This window comes from Falco peregrinus, chromosome 7 (genome assembly GCF_023634155.1).
Source record: "Falco peregrinus isolate bFalPer1 chromosome 7, bFalPer1.pri, whole genome shotgun sequence".
Lineage (NCBI taxonomy): Eukaryota > Metazoa > Chordata > Aves > Falconiformes > Falconidae > Falco > Falco peregrinus.
The window spans coordinates 12122130-12139011 of record NC_073727.1 but is presented as its reverse complement, the minus strand read 5'-3'; the positions used below and the strand labels follow the sequence as shown (position 1 = coordinate 12139011).

The window sequence follows — 16882 nt, the reverse complement described above, 5'->3', positions numbered from 1 at the left end:
ACTCCTTCAGCAAAAGTTATGCAGATTAACTCTTCACTTGCCTTGACTGGGAACACTGAGGCAAATGATCACTAAATGAAAAAAGGAAGGGAATACCTTAAAATCACTTCTGCATTTATATTCAGAAAGGCACATCAGTGTAAGAAAAAGCAACTGTATTATTGCCTACAGACACATGTTCAGTACTTTTAGAAACAACAGTGACATTGCTTTTATGGGTGTTAATAAAAATGTTAATTCTATACTTCAAGCAGTCTAATTGTTTTGTAAAATACTAGTAGAGAATTAACTGTTTTAAACATCCCGAAAGCAGAAAAAGAGTACCCCACATCATAATATGACTCTCACGGTTTACTGAGCAGACAATGTTATTAAATACCTCAATTTAAAGAGAAATGACCACAAAAAAATCTTGAAAGCAAAGGCAAGATGTATCAATAGCATAACTAGGGACCCAAAACCACTAACAACATGTTTGTATTACAAAGGCAGTGATGAGGGGAAGATCTATTCTGCTTTCTATTAACATGTCCAAATTCAAGCAAGCGTATATTTGCAGTCACCAAGGCAGCTCTGGTACTTTACAGTTTTTCCTCCCCACAGGAACAGGAAAATGAATACTGCTGAAAGATTCATAACGCTAGTTTTAGAACAACTACTTTATAGCCCTGGCGCTGGCCCAGTCTAACTTCTTTAAGGACAGTGAATTTAATGCATTTATGAAGTACTCTGACAATCTAGTGAAAGCCAGGGAAACCTCCTGCAACAGGGCAGTCAGTTTGTACTAGTAATTATATTGTAAAAGGGCACCAGTTCAGATCTCAGTATGGAACAAATATCCTCTGAAATGACAGGGAACAGTTACCTGACCTGGACATAATTCCCAACACACTGATGAAAAGGGTGAAAAGCAGTCCTGGTATTACAGCAACATCACTTCAGCAACCTCCGCTAATAACATAACCAACCTGTTTTTGTCAGGTCATTTCAAACACAGCAGACTATCAAATATCTTAAAATAAATTTTTAGGATTTTTACTTGAGCTACCATAATACCATCGTAGGCCCTTAAAAATTATTTTAGTTGCAACCACAGGTCTGCTGACATACAAGAAAAACTGAGCACAACTGACTGACTTGCTGACCGTTACATTATTGTGGCAGGTTACTGTCTGAGGGTTTTTTTGTTGTGTTTTTTTGTTTTTTGGGGTTTTTTTTTTTAGGAATTACATTATCATCAATCACAACAAAAAGAAAAAACATATTGTAGACTAGTCACCAACTGTTCAGGCCAGAAGCAGCAGTAAGAACAAACAGTGCTACAAGAGGGTGAGAAACAAGTTGCACAGTTGTAAGAATTAGCAGAAAGTCCCTTAATTTCAGAGAATTCAATCAGTACTTTGTGATTGGTCCATCTTGGCAAACTGATGGCCTAGTAAAATCAGTTTCTCACTTAGGAAATTGGCCATCTGACATATTTTGCCCACCAGACAACAGTAAATGCTTTTCAAACACACACTTGTTCCTGCTCTTGCTAATGTCCTGGTACATTAGCACATACTGCTGGGAACTGCAGAAACTGCTTCTTCATACAACGCGAAGAAAAGGATGTTACACTGAGAACTATTTTTGCTGCATTTGCCTGCTACTGAGCGAGCCACAGAGAAATGCAAAGCCTAGATCTGATCCAGTTCCCACAGACGCACCCTGGTCCAGAATAAATTGGATTTTACTCCAGTCATATGCTTGGTTTAAGGTTTGTTTTTTGGATTCTTCACTCCAAGAAAAATGTAGACAAGAGAAAGAATTCCAACTGGATAGAACCTGAATGGTAACAGGCAGATAGAGAATTCCTCCACCCTTTTTTCTGAAATAGCAACAATAAATTAACTGACATTACATCGGGTCTCAGTTCTCCTGCTCTCTCCACAAAGGCATTTTGAAGCTGCTAATGAAAGCTGGAGGTCAACAGGAAAAATAAGCATGTTTGCAAAGCACCTTGTGTTCTTCGGATTCTTGATTTTCTCTTACCTCATCTATATAAGGTTTTACAAGCACTTGACCAACTAATGCCTCTGCGTCTCGTGTTTTGTCAATTGTTGCATAAGTGCGAAGACAGTGACGTATTATGTCAACATTTGAAGTCTGAAGGCCTTCCAAGAGCAGCCCTTCCAGAGACTGCTGCAACATAGCTGTTATTCCAGCTATACGCTATGAAGAGAAACAAAATACAGCAATAAAAAAAACAAAGCCTTGTCATCATTGCTGAAGTAAATTCTTCCAAAAATACTTAACTTTCCATTTTCATTTGAAAGCTGCACAAGTTTTGATAACTGTCAGCAATAAATGAACATTAACACAAGCTTAATGGGTTACTGATACTATTTAAATGTAGTATTTATTACAGTAAGCTCAAAAGGCAATTACTTTATATGTTGTAAGTTACACAGTAACATCTAAGGTCCTTTTTATCGTGAAGAAATAGGTCAATTGTTCCTTGTTCAACTGATCCATTATGTGTGATAATACACAAAAGCTTTACAGTAAGTCACCAGGGATAACAACCATGGCATTTATCCCTCACTGTCAAAAACTAAAACACAGTGTGTTCCCAGCACTACTTGTCAAATCAATGCAAACCGAAGACATTGAGTGACACTGGCAGGGGTGGGGGGTGGGAAGAGACATGTCATTAGATTCCTTCTGGCTTCTGCTAAACAGCTGCTTCAGTCAACATATATTCTCTCTTTTGCTAACCATTTTTCCTGATCTCCTGCTACATCTCTTCTACCAGATCCAACTCGCTGCTGCACTACCTGCAGATATACTACTGGGCCAAGATGGCCCCTTACAACCCTGTATTTGAAGTAAGTTCAGCAACACACATTAATGTAAACAATAGCTGAACTACGAATTTAACCCGTCAAATTTCTTCTCTGCCCTTTTGCATGCCATACTGTGTTCACCCATCCTACAACAATTCCACGGAATTTGTTCCGAACATGTAAAGTCAGTAACTCAACTGCTGACCAGTCGTGAAATCTATGACCTCGTGAACCTTAGCAACAACAGTTAGAGGACAGAAATCCTGGCAAGCATCATTAAGGAAGCCACATAACAAAGTAACAAAGGCTCTCTCACCAGGAATACTATCCCGCTGCTCACGCTTCCTTCTGTTATTATCCCTGTTCAATAACACAGTGGCCAGAAGAGTCTTGTAATCTGTCCATGAATCAACATGGTACCACAGAAGACTTGAGCTGAAACGTGTTTATATGGCTAACAGCCATCAAGGATGACAGCTCCATGCTATCTAGCTTAAAGCATTGCCCTGCCTCCATGTTCATAATATCTACCTTTAAGCACCAGTTTTCATTTGTTCCCTCTTTCCAATGAATGAAGAAAAATCCCACCAAAACATCAAGTAATCTTTTACAGTAAATAGTCATTAGAAACAGGATATTAGGGAGATTAGTATACCAGCCTGAACAGTCAGTTAGGCAACAAATTTCACCAAAAGACAAACTCCAATATATTCCAGTCAGCCACTCTATGTGCACATTCCATTTATATTCTGCTCTGTATGCTGCAGCTAACAAAACCAACATACATGTCTAGAACTAGGCCTCAGTATCAGTAATCCCGACAAACTGCAAGATACACTGGGCTAATAGTGTCTTGTCATATTTCCTACTCTTATTCTAAGTAATTTATCCTAAAGAAGTTAGCAAACAAAGCATAAAACCTCAGAAGAAACAATACTTCCAGTCAACTGATAAAAATGACCTCCTGAAACCCGTTTTCCTCCCTAAGTTAATTCAATAGAACTCTTTCAAAACAGGCATTTGTCTTCCAAATACATTGGTTTTGCTTAACCTTACAAATGTTAAGCTGGCTGTCATGCAATACTTACTGGTCTCACTTTGTCCAAAAGGGGCATTCCTTTGCTTTGTACTGCATGAAATTGTAGTTGATTAAATTCTGTGGCAATTCTCTCTAAAACCTGTCCAGTTAAAAGTGGGCTAGAAGGGAGAAAACACAAAACGTGAATACACAGATCCTCTCAAATCAACTCACTTTCCTCTGCAGCAGATAATGTCCTCCCCCAATTTTTGTGGTTTAAGTACTTTAAATTCTGATAGGTACTACTACAGTTACTGCAATCACGTAATAATAATTAGGAACAGACTACATGATTAGAGTTGTTTTGGAGCTGCTAAGGTATGAAGTGGGTGAAGCAGCAGCTGAGAGGAACATAAGATCTTGCCTCAGCAATACGAAGCACTGTTTTCTATATGGCAGTGCTGTTTATTGTCACATAAAAAGTCAGCCTTACAGAGCTCAAAAACTGCAGTAAGTGCTCTTCACCATCCAGATTTGTTTCTTATTTCCCCTTTCTATCATGTGGTAAAACTAACGACACCTACCTCTAGAGAAACAGTCTTACCCTCCTCAGGTCTACAGAGTCCTGATAACTAGCCAAATTTTCAGCCACTCAAGTACAATCTTGCTTCCAATCATAATTCTGCAAAGTGTCTCACCCTGACTGAAAGCATCTGCATATGCTTTGTGCCTCTAGGTATCAACCTATTCTTCTGTCTACCTTCCCTCGCTATCATGTGAACTAGTGCACTAAACTGAACAGCAGTTTCATGTTCAAACAGGTTCACAAAATTGTCTTTTCCTCGTACTTGCACCCCAGTCAACTATTTCAAGCACATGGCTGGTGCATCAGTTCCAGAACTGGTTGAAAGACATCTTCCATTCCTCAGCCAAGGCTGAGGGAGAGGACACTTTCCATGAAGTTGTTAAAAAGCAAGACTTGGGAGTCTGACTTGAATTTGTCACAAACCTTCCTTGTACCAGAAGTATTACATGTGTGGCTTGCCTGCCTTAGACTACTCTTGCAGCAGTCCCTTCAGTGATATGTAAGCAGGGAAAACAAGAAAAGCTGTTTCCCATTTTAATTCCAAAGGATATTGGAATAAACTGTAATGCAGAAAGTATTTCAGACACGACAGGATTAGTGACTTCCAAGAAAAAAAACCAAAAAACGAACTATTGCATTCAAACTTCAAAAAGCATGCTTACTGGAAGCACTACAAGTAATACGGAACTTTGGAGGGTGAGTTACATGCCCTGTGAATGACCACTTTGCAGAAGACTAACACTGAGAAAATACTAAAGTAACAGTCACTTATTCCATCAGTTACATTTCTAAAGATATATCCTAATGCTTGTAAATTCATCTACAACATACTATGAAATTAAGTTAGTCCCACCAGTTATAAAAAAACCTGAACATTACATATTTTTACCTGTTTCCCTCTAATGAGGACAATTCTTTAGTGCCTTGGGAATGTAGAATCTTCTCAATTTTCTCAACAGACTGAATAACATGAATAAGTCTCAGAACACACATCTGTAATTAAAGAAAGATTTTTCATCTCTGACCCCAATCCCAATTTACATTATTTAATGACCCTGAAGATATTTTGGATTTTTTTTAGGTCTGTTTTTTTTTTTTACAGGTGTAAGTTTTCTCCCTTCGTCTTAATTCTTGAATCATGTCTTAGTTGAAGTATTGCTCACATAAGTCCATAAAACTCCAGAAACATTTGTCATGAATGTAGAACCGCTATTATTTCCAATTTTTTTCAAAGTTAAGCACAAAGACAAATGTTACTCTGCGTGTCCCCTAAAAATTAAACTGCTGTATTTTAAATTACATTCATAATAACCAAATTGATGTATTACAAGCAGAAACAAGAGTAATTATAATTAAAAAAAGCCAACCAAATCAAACATGTATGTTTTTAGCAAACGAAGTAAAATAAAGATTTATGATCAACTAGACACTGTAAAAAATGAAGTCTGTCAACTAAAATGACAATAATTATTTTTAGAAGTGCAACATCTGCAGTGCGCACTTTTAAAATTTCATTTTCTCTGGGTTAATGGCACAAAAAAAAGTCATCCTAAGGAGGATCCTTTCAAGGTAATAATTTATCTGTTGTACCTTTTTTCTTCTAATATCTTCTTGTTTAGTCATCCGGTCATCTACTGCTTGAATTCCTTCACTGACACAAGACTTCAGACTCTGTGAGGGAGAAAGTCAGTATGTAAAGCTGGCTTCCCACTTAAGGTTTAAAAAAACCTTAACTCAAAAATCTAAACTTAAAACTGGAGACAGATTAATAAGAATACAGGACTAATAAAAGCTACAGTACATCAAGGGCCCTCTACATGAAAAAGCCAGAAATAAGACTAAATTACTGAAAGTATAACCTGCTCCTTAAGTACTGCCACCACAAGTAGTATTATTTCAACCAGAAGTGTTCTTTTAGTACCTTACAGAGAACAACTGCCTTTCACATAGAAACGGGCAATAAACCCAATACGATTTTATGTCTTGAAACTGCAGTTATAAATCAGATCTAAGTACCATTTTTCACATAATAAATATTTCTCTATGTTAACTGAGACTATTTTCTGTTTTAGACAAAGCTGTGATATTCTGAAGGCATGTTTATGTAGCAAACATCCCTCTGAACTGGCTGTCAGGATGATCAAAAATTGTCCTTTGACAATTACCACATCACTGTGGAAGTGCCAGAATAAGACACACCTTCAAGAGGGTGACCTTTTACAGTTAAACCACAGGACTGAGCAAAAAAAGCCCTTAATGGGACTGTGTGGCATCAGAGTTATTTACTATCATCTTTCAATTACTTAAATCCTAGAACAGTTTCTGTATTTCACCATAGACTTGTAGGAGTCCATTCATTTACCACACTTAAAGAATCTTTTATCTCTTGGTTGAAAGGCATGAGAGAAAATGTAAATTCACTGCTACTAAAACTGCTTGAAAACACAACGCCTCTCCTACTAACACTCTAAGTCATCAATTTTCAAAGAGAAGTTTATTCTAATAATTATTAATATGAGTAAAAGACATTCTGTACATCACATGAAAGTGAGCTGAAGTTTATCAAGCTGTGTATAATAATTGTTTTGAGCATACCATAACTTCTTCCCTTAACTGTCCCAAGGGTACTGAAAGCTGATTAAGAGCCTTGTCCATGCCAACCTAAAGAAATTACCATAAAAAAATTTATGACTTTTTTGGTAAGTTCACAAGAGAATTACTGTCAAAGCCTATGGTTTTACAGATACTAAGAGAGAACAGAAAAGACACCTCCCTTTATAGCTTCCATTTTAAATGCAGTGCAAAAATACTCTACCTCAAATACAGGTATAAGGATATCCAACTGCTTGACATACAAAGCCAAAAATTAAAGAAAATTTCAACCTACAAAAATTTTTCTTCCCATAAAAACATTAAATCTCAGTCTTTGAAGCCGTATAATTGGAAGCTGGATGAACCGGAGTCAAAGAGCAGGAAACACAATGGACAAGACGTTGTAATGTGAAAAGTATCACAATTTTCAGTCATGTAGGTTGGTTTTTTGTTGTTTGGTGTGTTTTTTTAAGACACATAGTAAGCTTAAAGATTCCTAAAAGAATCCTTCAGAGCAGCCTCATTTACCTCATTGCTGTGCTTTTAATCATTTTATTTCCTTCAATTTTAAAGCTACTGGCAATTTGAAAAAAAACCTCTTTGCCTTGAGTCTAACTTTCTAATGAATTAAGTTTTTCAAGACAAAAAGCATACATCCAAAACATTTATTACAGGCCAACAGCAATTCTGTAGAGTAGCCAAGTTCTACAGGATTGGTCTTTCACTTTCTCTCATTGCAAGGTATCACAGTTTAAGATGTCTTAAATCTAACAATGCCAAAATAAAAGCCATATGCTTTTCATATGAAAAATAAAAATCCCACTAAAACACATTAAGTCTGAACTACACAGCACAATTTAATAACACTTACCAGATTTGTTGAGAGATTAACAAAATCTGCATAGTCCTTATTTATAAGTTCTACCATAGCAGTTTTAAGGAGTTTGTAGTAGAGCTCCAGATCCTCTCTGAGCTCTTCCAGCTGCACACGTTTCCTGCAGTCTGACACAAAGTGGTCAACATCAAAATCCGGCTGAAAATGAAACAGGAAAGAGAGAAGGATGTAAGTAAAATGTTCAAACCAGGAACACACCCCTCCCCACCCCCAAAATACAGTATTCCATATGCCAATGAGCTAACCAAACTAAAGCTCTGGGGGCAAAAAGGCTACTTAACAGAGTAGTTTCCAATGTCCCAAAGTCTGGGGGTTTAATCTCTAAAGCACACAGTGCCATGAGTCACAGACTAGCTCTCCAAAATCCAGAGTTGTGTATTCCTTTACAAACTTTAAAAACAAAACAACAGAACCAAAAGCCGAAACACACTATTAAGAACTGTTTTAAGCTCTCCAAGCAAAAAGGCCCGAACGCTGGTTGTTACCAGCCTATCTGCAGCTTGGCTTCAAAGCACGCAAAGTATGCAGGAAGCATGGCTCGGGTCTGCCCTAGGAAGCGAGCTGCAGCACCCGGCCCGGGGCACAGACACTCGCATCACCGGCTGCAAAACTGCAGGCCCCCCCGCCCCGCCTCCGGGCAGGCGTCCCCCTTCCCGGGCAGGCCTCCCCCCGCTCCGCCGCTCAGGCTCCCTCTCAGTCCCGCCGGGCTTGGCCGCAGCCAGCTTGGGTACACCCGCAGGGATGCGAGCCGCCTGGCTCTGGGAACGGCCCGCAGCCCCCTTCGGCGACACGCTCACCACTTCTCCGGGAGGCTCAGCCCGCGCAAAAAGCCGTGACGGAGCTAAAAGATCCCGGCCAAGGACCCGGGCCCCTCTCACCCCTCAGGGAACCCGCCACCCCCCGTCCTCAGGGGGGCCCTGGGGGCACCGCGGGCCCACAGCGCCTTTCGCAGCCCGCCTCCTCGGCGGCCCCCACCCACCTTCATGAACTCGTCCTTGTCAAAGCAAAGGTTCTCGGGGCCCCGCGGCAGGTTCATCTTCTTCGCCTCCATGGCCAGCCCCGGCCCGGCCCGGCAGGCCCAACGCGGCGGCAGCTACAGCGACGCCCCCTCCGCCAGCGCGGCACCGACGGGGCAGGCCGGGGCGTGCGCCAAGAGAGGCGCAGCGGCCGCCCGCCGCCGCGGCAGCGCCCCCTGGAGGGCTCCCAGCGGCCCTGCAGCCGGCAAGAGGCGGGGGGCGCGGCAGGGATCTCAAAATGGCGGGGCGGGAGGCGTATGTGTGAGGGCATGAGCCTGTGAAGCTGGCCTTCCCAGCCTCTTCGAAGGATGTTTTCTGATTTCTGTCGTTCTGTGCTGTCCGGGGAGTTGGGCTGTGCTGCTGGAGAGGGTGCCTGGTGCCCCTAAGCAGGTAAAACTGACCCAGTCATGTAAAATTGCAGGGGTCAGCTTCTAGTGCCCATGGCACAAGCTGTGGGGACCTAGGGCTGCAGAGGTGGGAAGGGGCTCTAGGCCACGGTATGGTTCTGTCCCCCAGCCCTGAGCGGGGTCACCCAGAGCCAGCGGCCCAGAGCCACATCCCTTCGAGGTTTGGGTATTGCCAGGGGTGGGGGGCCCTGCAGCCTCCTTAGGCAAGCTGTGCCACGGTCTGACTACTCCTAACAGCCAAAAAAAGCTTTTCCTTAGGTTTAAATTTATTGCAGCTTGTGCCCACCTGGACCTGAGTAACAGGAATCGAGTCAAAGCATAATTTACCTCCTCTGTCCTTCAGCTTTTCTGCAGACTTCTCCTAGGGTCTTGTTTCTTTCACATTTTTTTTGTTCAAGGTCACTTATGCCTTAGTGAAGACAAATATAGCTCTAGAAAGCCTCCCTGCTGTCACTTGTGTTTCTCTTTGCTGCCTCGGGATGGAAAATGGCAAATGATACTGTTCCTCACATGTATGTTTTATGGCTTTAATTTTGTTTCAGTGAGCTCAAACGAGGAGCGGGCCCAGCTCCTTCCCAAGCAGCTCTCAGAGTACATCTGCTGTAGCTCTGCCAGTTGCTCCATGGGCAAGGGTGGAGAAGGCGCCATGGGCCCGATGGATGTGGTTCAGTGGTACATTGGGCTGGAGATGCCCAGACCTCCCGGGCGGCCAGCGTTTTGGCAGGGCCAACACGTACATCCCTGCCTAACTCCGTCAGTGCTGCCACAGAGCCCAGCTGGCTTGTAACGGGCAAAGATTTATGCCAGTGAGTCCCAGCTGGCACTGAGTTCCTTAGGGTTTCCCTGAGTTATTAGAAGTATGAAGAGCCAAGCAGCTCAGTAATGAATGTGGTGGGCACATGCATCTGGTGGCTGGCTCCTTGGGTGCTAATTGCCCCTCTTTGCTTTCACCCTGTCCCTTTGGAAAGCTCTTTGAGACTGATACTTCGCAGTGTTCAACCCTCTCGATATCTCAATTGTTGGCAGGCATGGTTTATAGCTGTCGTGTGTTGTCAGCTACACAGCAGAAAAGATACGCCCACCATATAAATCCACACTGGCACTTTTTTTGTGATAGCTATGACTATATGTACCAGATCAAAAAAGTTTTCTTATGTTGTGATATTTGAATGTCTACATTCTGGTACGGGAAGCAAGCCAATTACTGGTCAGCTATCTTTTTAACTTAATGAGTCGGCTGTGCTTGAAATTAAAATTCTAACCAGTTTTTTACGTTAACTCTTTAACAAAGGAGTTACACCTATTTTTTTAATGTCTTATTTATTAGCTAAGCCAAATCTTGCTCTGAAGAGATCTACTGTTGCCATTGGTGGTGTTGTTTACAAAGTTCCTTAAGGAAATAAAGTATGCTTCCATTTGAATTTGTTTACTGATGCGCTCTTTACAGTCTTCATATTTATTGATGTCATTGTAAATTAAATATGAAGTTTGTGGAATTTAATAATTTGCCAGTGAGAAACTGCAATATAGCATCCATTTCAGTAAGTTAACAGTAAAACCAGAATTAGGATTCATGGGTTATTTCCACATGCTGTCCCTGAACAGCCATCTTCACCTGGGGCAGAAGTGCAGAAAGTAAATTTTCTCCAAGATGGAAGAGAATAGCAAAGTGAGGGAATTAGCCGTTCCAGAGTCATATAAAGCTCTCTTTACTTCCATTCATTTTATGCTAGGATTATTTAGTTCATTTGGGCTAGGATTACTAGGTTTTACTAGTACTTGGTTTTGTGCTAGGATTACTTAGTTAATTTCTACTACAAGCCCCTTCATCCCTTTCCTTTCCTGACTTGTTACTGTCATTCCAAGATTTCCAGGCTTAGAAAAAAGTTTTAAACTTTTCCATCATCCTTTCCTAGCCATGAAGACATGACACAATAATTTCTTGTAGAAACTGTAATCGCTATTTAATATGCAGGTTTTGGATAACATATCATTAATACACCCATTAGATGAATGAAGAGAGAGCATCTGAAAGTCTGTCTCAGTATTATTGTTATTATTTGAATAGGGGTGATGTAGGTGCCAGAGCGTAGAAAAGCTACTTTTAGCTCTTGTGTGGGTGCGAAATTTTAAAGATTCCAGCATCCCCTCTTATTCTCAAATAAAGAACATTTCAAGGGATGCGTAATGATATGACAAATGATGTTTAGTATAATTGTATCATCATTTTCCTGAAGGCTGCCAATGACTAATCCACTATCTCGGAAATACTTCCAGTATGTATCAGTTAAATTGGGAAGGAGAGCAGCTAGTTTTACCTCCCACCACATTCTTAACTTTTCTCTCTTCTTTTGTTATTTCATAAAGGCATTGCATACAATTTATGATAAAGGAGAAAAGTATGACAGTGTGCAACTTGCAGGGACAGAGATACTACAATTAATTTGTGGTAGAGACTCCAAGTACCAAGGACCTTCAAAAATGTAGATGGTATTGGACAAACTAAGGTGCCAGTACTGATATGTTATTTTGAGTATCTTGCCTTCCTAAAATGACACCTCCATCAAAGTATCACATGACTGGCAAAATTTTGGAAGAAAAAGTCTGTGTTGGCTGCTTTCGGTAAATGTTAAAAACAATGAACAAACAGTTAATAAATAGAAGTTCAAGGCAGAAAAGGGTATGTTCCTAATACTGACATCGTACTGAATGCTTTTATTTTGTTTTCTTTTGGGAATGGAATTGAATACATGAATAAAGGTAGAAGAGTTTTTGTCCCTGGTTCCAACCCTGAACGTTGAAGTCAGTGACTGAATGTTGCTGATTTCTGTGATTAACTGTCAGTCACCGCAAGACGTGCCTAACACCAAAGGTGTAAATAATCTTTTGACTAAGAATGCTTAGTCATGCTTAGTATCAGTAAGTAGCTTAAAAAAGCCTTGGCCAAAGTGAACAAGGTAAAGAACTTTGCAAATTCCTCAAGTGTTGGGTCTTGGAACCCGACTACAAAATTATAATGCCATTGTTTTGTGATTATGTTAAAATATGATTTTATATGTATGATATAAATGTACATCTTGACATAAAAAAATGAATTTTAAAAATAATCATTCACTGGAACAAACTCCCCAGGGACATAGTGGAGTGCTTGTCACTGGTGGTTTTCAAGATATAATTGGACAGGGTACTAGTCTCATCTGGGCTCCTCTTCCCATGAAAGGTTAGACCAGATTATCTCTGGAGCTCTTTTCCAACCTGGGCTGTTCCATGATTCTATGTTATGTATTATAAGATCTATAGTGAGTGTATGTAAAATGTAGACCTGCACTATGAAAATGGACCAGTCTAAACCCTGTTTTGAACATATATAATGTTAAAATGTTGCAGAATTGTCACCTGAAGTATATAGACTGCTGTTTTACATCAAAGATACGCTGAGCATAGAAAAATGAGGAGGAAGAGAGGCAGGGAAGGAGGAGGCTTCAGCTCTCTCATGCTTGAGCTTCCATGCCTAAACAAATCATAGCATAAAGGAGCTGCTTATGACATCCTGCCTCCGTGCCCCAGGTAATTGAAAAAAAGGCCATGGGTTTCCACCTTCTCCTCCTGCTCACGATGACAGTGAGGAAAGCTCTCAAAACAGGACTTAATAATTTTGAATTCGTCTGAAATTTTCTTCTGGGCTCTTGAATAGTTACCTGGCTAATTGGAGTTCAGTGATATCCCAGGCAGCACAAAAGTAGCAAAACTGAAACTGAGATAACTGCTTACATCTGATTCGGCAGACTCTTACCCAGCATTCAGGGACTATCAACTTATTTCCATCAAGAGCGGAAACAGATGGTAGAGTTGTTTATTTCTTTGATAATGCACTTATTACAACAAAGTACAAAAGCCTCCCTTTTTTAAGAGGAGAGGGTTCAAGCAACAGCACAGTGTATTGGTTTGTGGATCCGTGAAAGTGGTCATAGGGCTGGAACACCTCTCATGAAGAAAGGCTGAGAGAGCTGGGGTTTTTGAGCCTGGAGAAGAGAAAGGTCTGAGATGCCTTATTTCAGCCTTTCAATATATAAAAGGGACTTGGAAGAAAGATGGAGAGAGACCTTTACACCAAGGCCTGTAGTGATAGGACAAGGAGCGACAGTTTTAAATGGAAAGAGGGTTGATTTAGATTGGATGTAAGGATGAAAATTTTTACTATGAGGATGGTGAGATATAGGAACAGGTTGCCCAGAGAAGTGGATGCTCCACCATTGGAAGCTTTCAAGGTCAGGCTGGATGGGGCTTTGGGCAACCTGATCTAGTGAAAGATGTCCCTGCCCATGGCAAGAGAGTTGGACTAGATGATCTTTAAAGGTCCCTTCCAACTTAAATCATTCTTTAGTTCTGGAGTTCTGTGATGCTATGACTGTCCAGAAGATCACTCAGTTGCTTTTCTTTCTTTCTCTATTAGTTTTTCAGCTTGTGTTACTCCATCAGACACATACCTCCCTGGAGGACTACCTAGTGAAACCCTTATGTGTATCTGGTTTATATTTCTCAGTGGTTTCACATGTTTGTTTGTTTGTTTATTTTGCATTGTGATCTGTATCTGTGTTTTGTTTGGAGATGGCATGGTTTCAGCCACTTGGTTTCTTAAGGAAGCTCTGTCATTTCTTACAGTTATCACAAAGGAAAGATAACAGTTGCATGTTGCAAGTTCAGCGAGGTTTAATCAAATCCACAGTAAGAATGTGTTCTGGAAGAACTAGGAAACATTTTTTTTGCCTTTCTTCTTTTTCTAGTAACTATCTATTAGTGAAAAAGATAGAAGTTTAGGTGTCCCTTGACAATAGGGATTATGCATTTTTAGCATTTGCATTGGTAGCCACTGGATGTCACTAATGGCTCACAGAAGCGCAGAAATCTGTGCACTTTTTCCGAACATTAAAAAAAGCCTTAAAGAGCACAAGGTTTGGAGGAGAAACATTCTCTGTGAAATGGGAGCAAATTTTATCACTGTGTGGTAAGCATAGATCTGGTTGGGATTGCCGAGTTGTGTTGAACTTGATGATTGTAGCAAATAGATCCTCTGTTACAAGACTCCAGGGAACAAAGCCTGCAAAGTTTCTTGCACAGCTCAGTTAAGAGGCATGAGCATAACCAAGCTGGAAGAGAAACTCTGCATGAGAAAATATGTGTGAGCTGTGATGGATATTGCACATAAGTGTGCACTCACCTGCACAGAGTCCATCTAATAACACCACAAAAGAGGAAATAATGGAAAAGATTCAGATGTGCCATTATTGTGTAAACCAGTTAAGAGGAAGTATACACGTCTGAGTATTTTAATAAATGTACTTTAAGGTGGTGAAGCATCTTCTGGCCAACATCACCATATAGATGCCACTACTGTTGTGCCTTTTGCATTGCGAGGCTCGAGAAGACAACGTACCAAATGACTTAATGCTGCCATGATTTTTACCTCAAATTAGCAACCACTAGAATACCTGTTACAGATGTGCATAGGACTTCCATACTTTTGTTCAAGAGATCCTAGAGAGACATTTCTATTTATGGAGCACACATACCAGATATCAGACATACCACAGCTGCTTCAGATTTGCTGTGAATGTACAGATCAACTGTGCAGCCGCCAGGCAAGGGACAGCTGTTTACTATGGTTCAGGCAGGTGTTTTGGTCAGGTCTACTGGCCTCAGACACATTCCCGTTGCCTGGAATACCATGAATTTCCTGACATACTCTGCTCACGTCTGCTCATGCACCACCAGCCATCTGCCAGGGGCTTCCTGATTTCTAGAAATTCAGAAAAATAGTCAGACTCTGCTTTTTCTCCTAGGATGTAAACGGCAGGAAGGAAAAAAAAGGGTATGCCAATCAAAAAATGAATCTATAAGCAAGCATACAGAGAGCAGAAGTAAAGATACGCTATAAATACAGTGTAACCATTGCAGTCTGGGGACTGGCCCACATGTTAAGGCAAGTTGCCCTTACACATGAACACTCATGTGACCAAATTATTATTTCATTCTTTGTTCTTCTGTTATCTCTGTTTTGAATACTAGTATTTTTTGCTTTGTCCACTATCATTTCCTTCCGTTTCCATTTTAAAGTTTGTCCTTGTTTCTAAGTTGTAGTCATGTTAATGTTTGTGTGCAAATTAAAGCCCAGGCACAACTGAAAATGATAGTGACAGTGGTATATGCAAAGTGTGAATTTTGCAGTATGGGATACTGGCAGTAGCACCAGCCAGACTATGATGAGGCTCAGTGTACTAATCACCTTGGTATGACTCCTAGGACTTCAGGTGGATTATACCAATATATATATAAAAAACTTGTTTCTTAATATGTACAAAAAGATGTGCTGAGCCATGAGGCAACATCGGTCAATGGGTGCCAAATGTAAGGGAGACATCTGTGGTTTTAAGGGACTGATCATTCATGGACGGCATACCCACAGCTCTCTTTTATCAGTGCTTGGGCCAAGGACAGATGCTTACAAGATGTGCTATCTGTTCTTTTGTGGGACTGCATCCTGGTCAAAGACTTGGGAGAGCTGAAATTTTAATCTCAGCTCTGATATTAAGTTCCTTTTTGATCAGAGGCAATGTGCTTAACCTTTACTTGACTCCATTAATGTACATTTTAAAAAATGACTCTGCACAGCTAGAAATCTAGAGTGATATTATTTTTTTAAAAAATCCTAAACTCTATTTAAGTTTACCCAAACGTTCAGAAAAACCTGTCTTTTATGAGAAAAGCTGTATGTGATTGGAATTAATTTTGCCCCTTCCTACTAGGATGCTGTCAGTCTGCATCGTTTTCTTCTAAGAAGAATTCTTAATCCTCATGCAGATGGGAAGTAACAATAAACACCATCTGCTGCAAATTAGGTTACTCTCTTAGCAACGAGTGAGATCAGACTCCGTCTCAGCCTCCCATTTTCTGTGCTGATGTACGCACTGGTACTTTACCCTGTAACAGAAAAACTGATCAGAAACAAAGCAAAAATGAGAAATGAAAAAACTTTCTTACTCCCCTCCTGATAATATCCTTTCCGTCCCTGCCAAGCCTGCTTTTTATTGCTGTATGCCAAAGAGGCCAAGCTCTGCTCCTCACCCCACCTTCCTCCAGCTCCCAGCTCCTCTCGGGGGAGTGGGAACTGCATCATCAAACACTGGCAACCTCTTGCAACTGCTAGGTGCTGGGAGCCGGCCCAAAAAGTCAATAGGATCATCAGGAGAGGGCTATGTACCAGCTGAGAGGTGATCTAAAGCTGTCTGCTGCTGGCAGAGCTCACAGGGAAGACAGCCAGTGAGGCACTCCACTGCTAGCTGGCCTCCCCCAACAGGACCTGTCCCCTGACCCGCAGCTGCCCCATAGGTGCCATTGGCCTCCCCAGCCAGCCATCAGCCTTCTCCTCCCCAGCTCCACCCCAGAACTCCTCAACGATTACAGCATGTCAAGTTGTTTAGGACAGCAGGTGTCTGAGCAGACACTTGTTATTAACTTGTCATGGCACCTCTCCATGTAAAGCTCT

At 41.0% G+C, this 16882-nt stretch overlaps 1 protein-coding gene across 4 annotated transcripts in view; it reads right to left on the bottom strand.

The window, feature by feature from the left end:
- COG2 (component of oligomeric golgi complex 2) overlaps window positions 1-9029 on the bottom strand; it is a 32072-nt gene extending 23043 nt beyond the window's left edge. For 2 of the 4 annotated variants that reach the window (XM_055810516.1, XM_055810517.1), the window contains exons 1-7: window positions 8896-9029; window positions 7893-8054; window positions 7025-7090; window positions 6020-6100; window positions 5319-5422; window positions 3914-4022; window positions 2032-2211 (exon numbers count right to left, since the gene is read on the bottom strand). In XM_055810516.1, coding sequence (XP_055666491.1) covers window positions 2032-2211; window positions 3914-4022; window positions 5319-5422; window positions 6020-6100; window positions 7025-7090; window positions 7893-8054; window positions 8896-8967 — 774 coding nt within the window. In that variant the 5' untranslated portion in view covers window positions 8968-9029. Of the gene's footprint in view, window positions 1-2031; window positions 2212-3913; window positions 4023-5318; window positions 5425-6019; window positions 6101-7024; window positions 7091-7892; window positions 8055-8401; window positions 8509-8895 lie in introns of those variants that run through there. The other 2 variants (XM_027789089.2, XM_027789093.2) reach the window with 2 other exon arrangements.
- Window positions 9030-16882: the final 7853 nt, after the last annotated feature.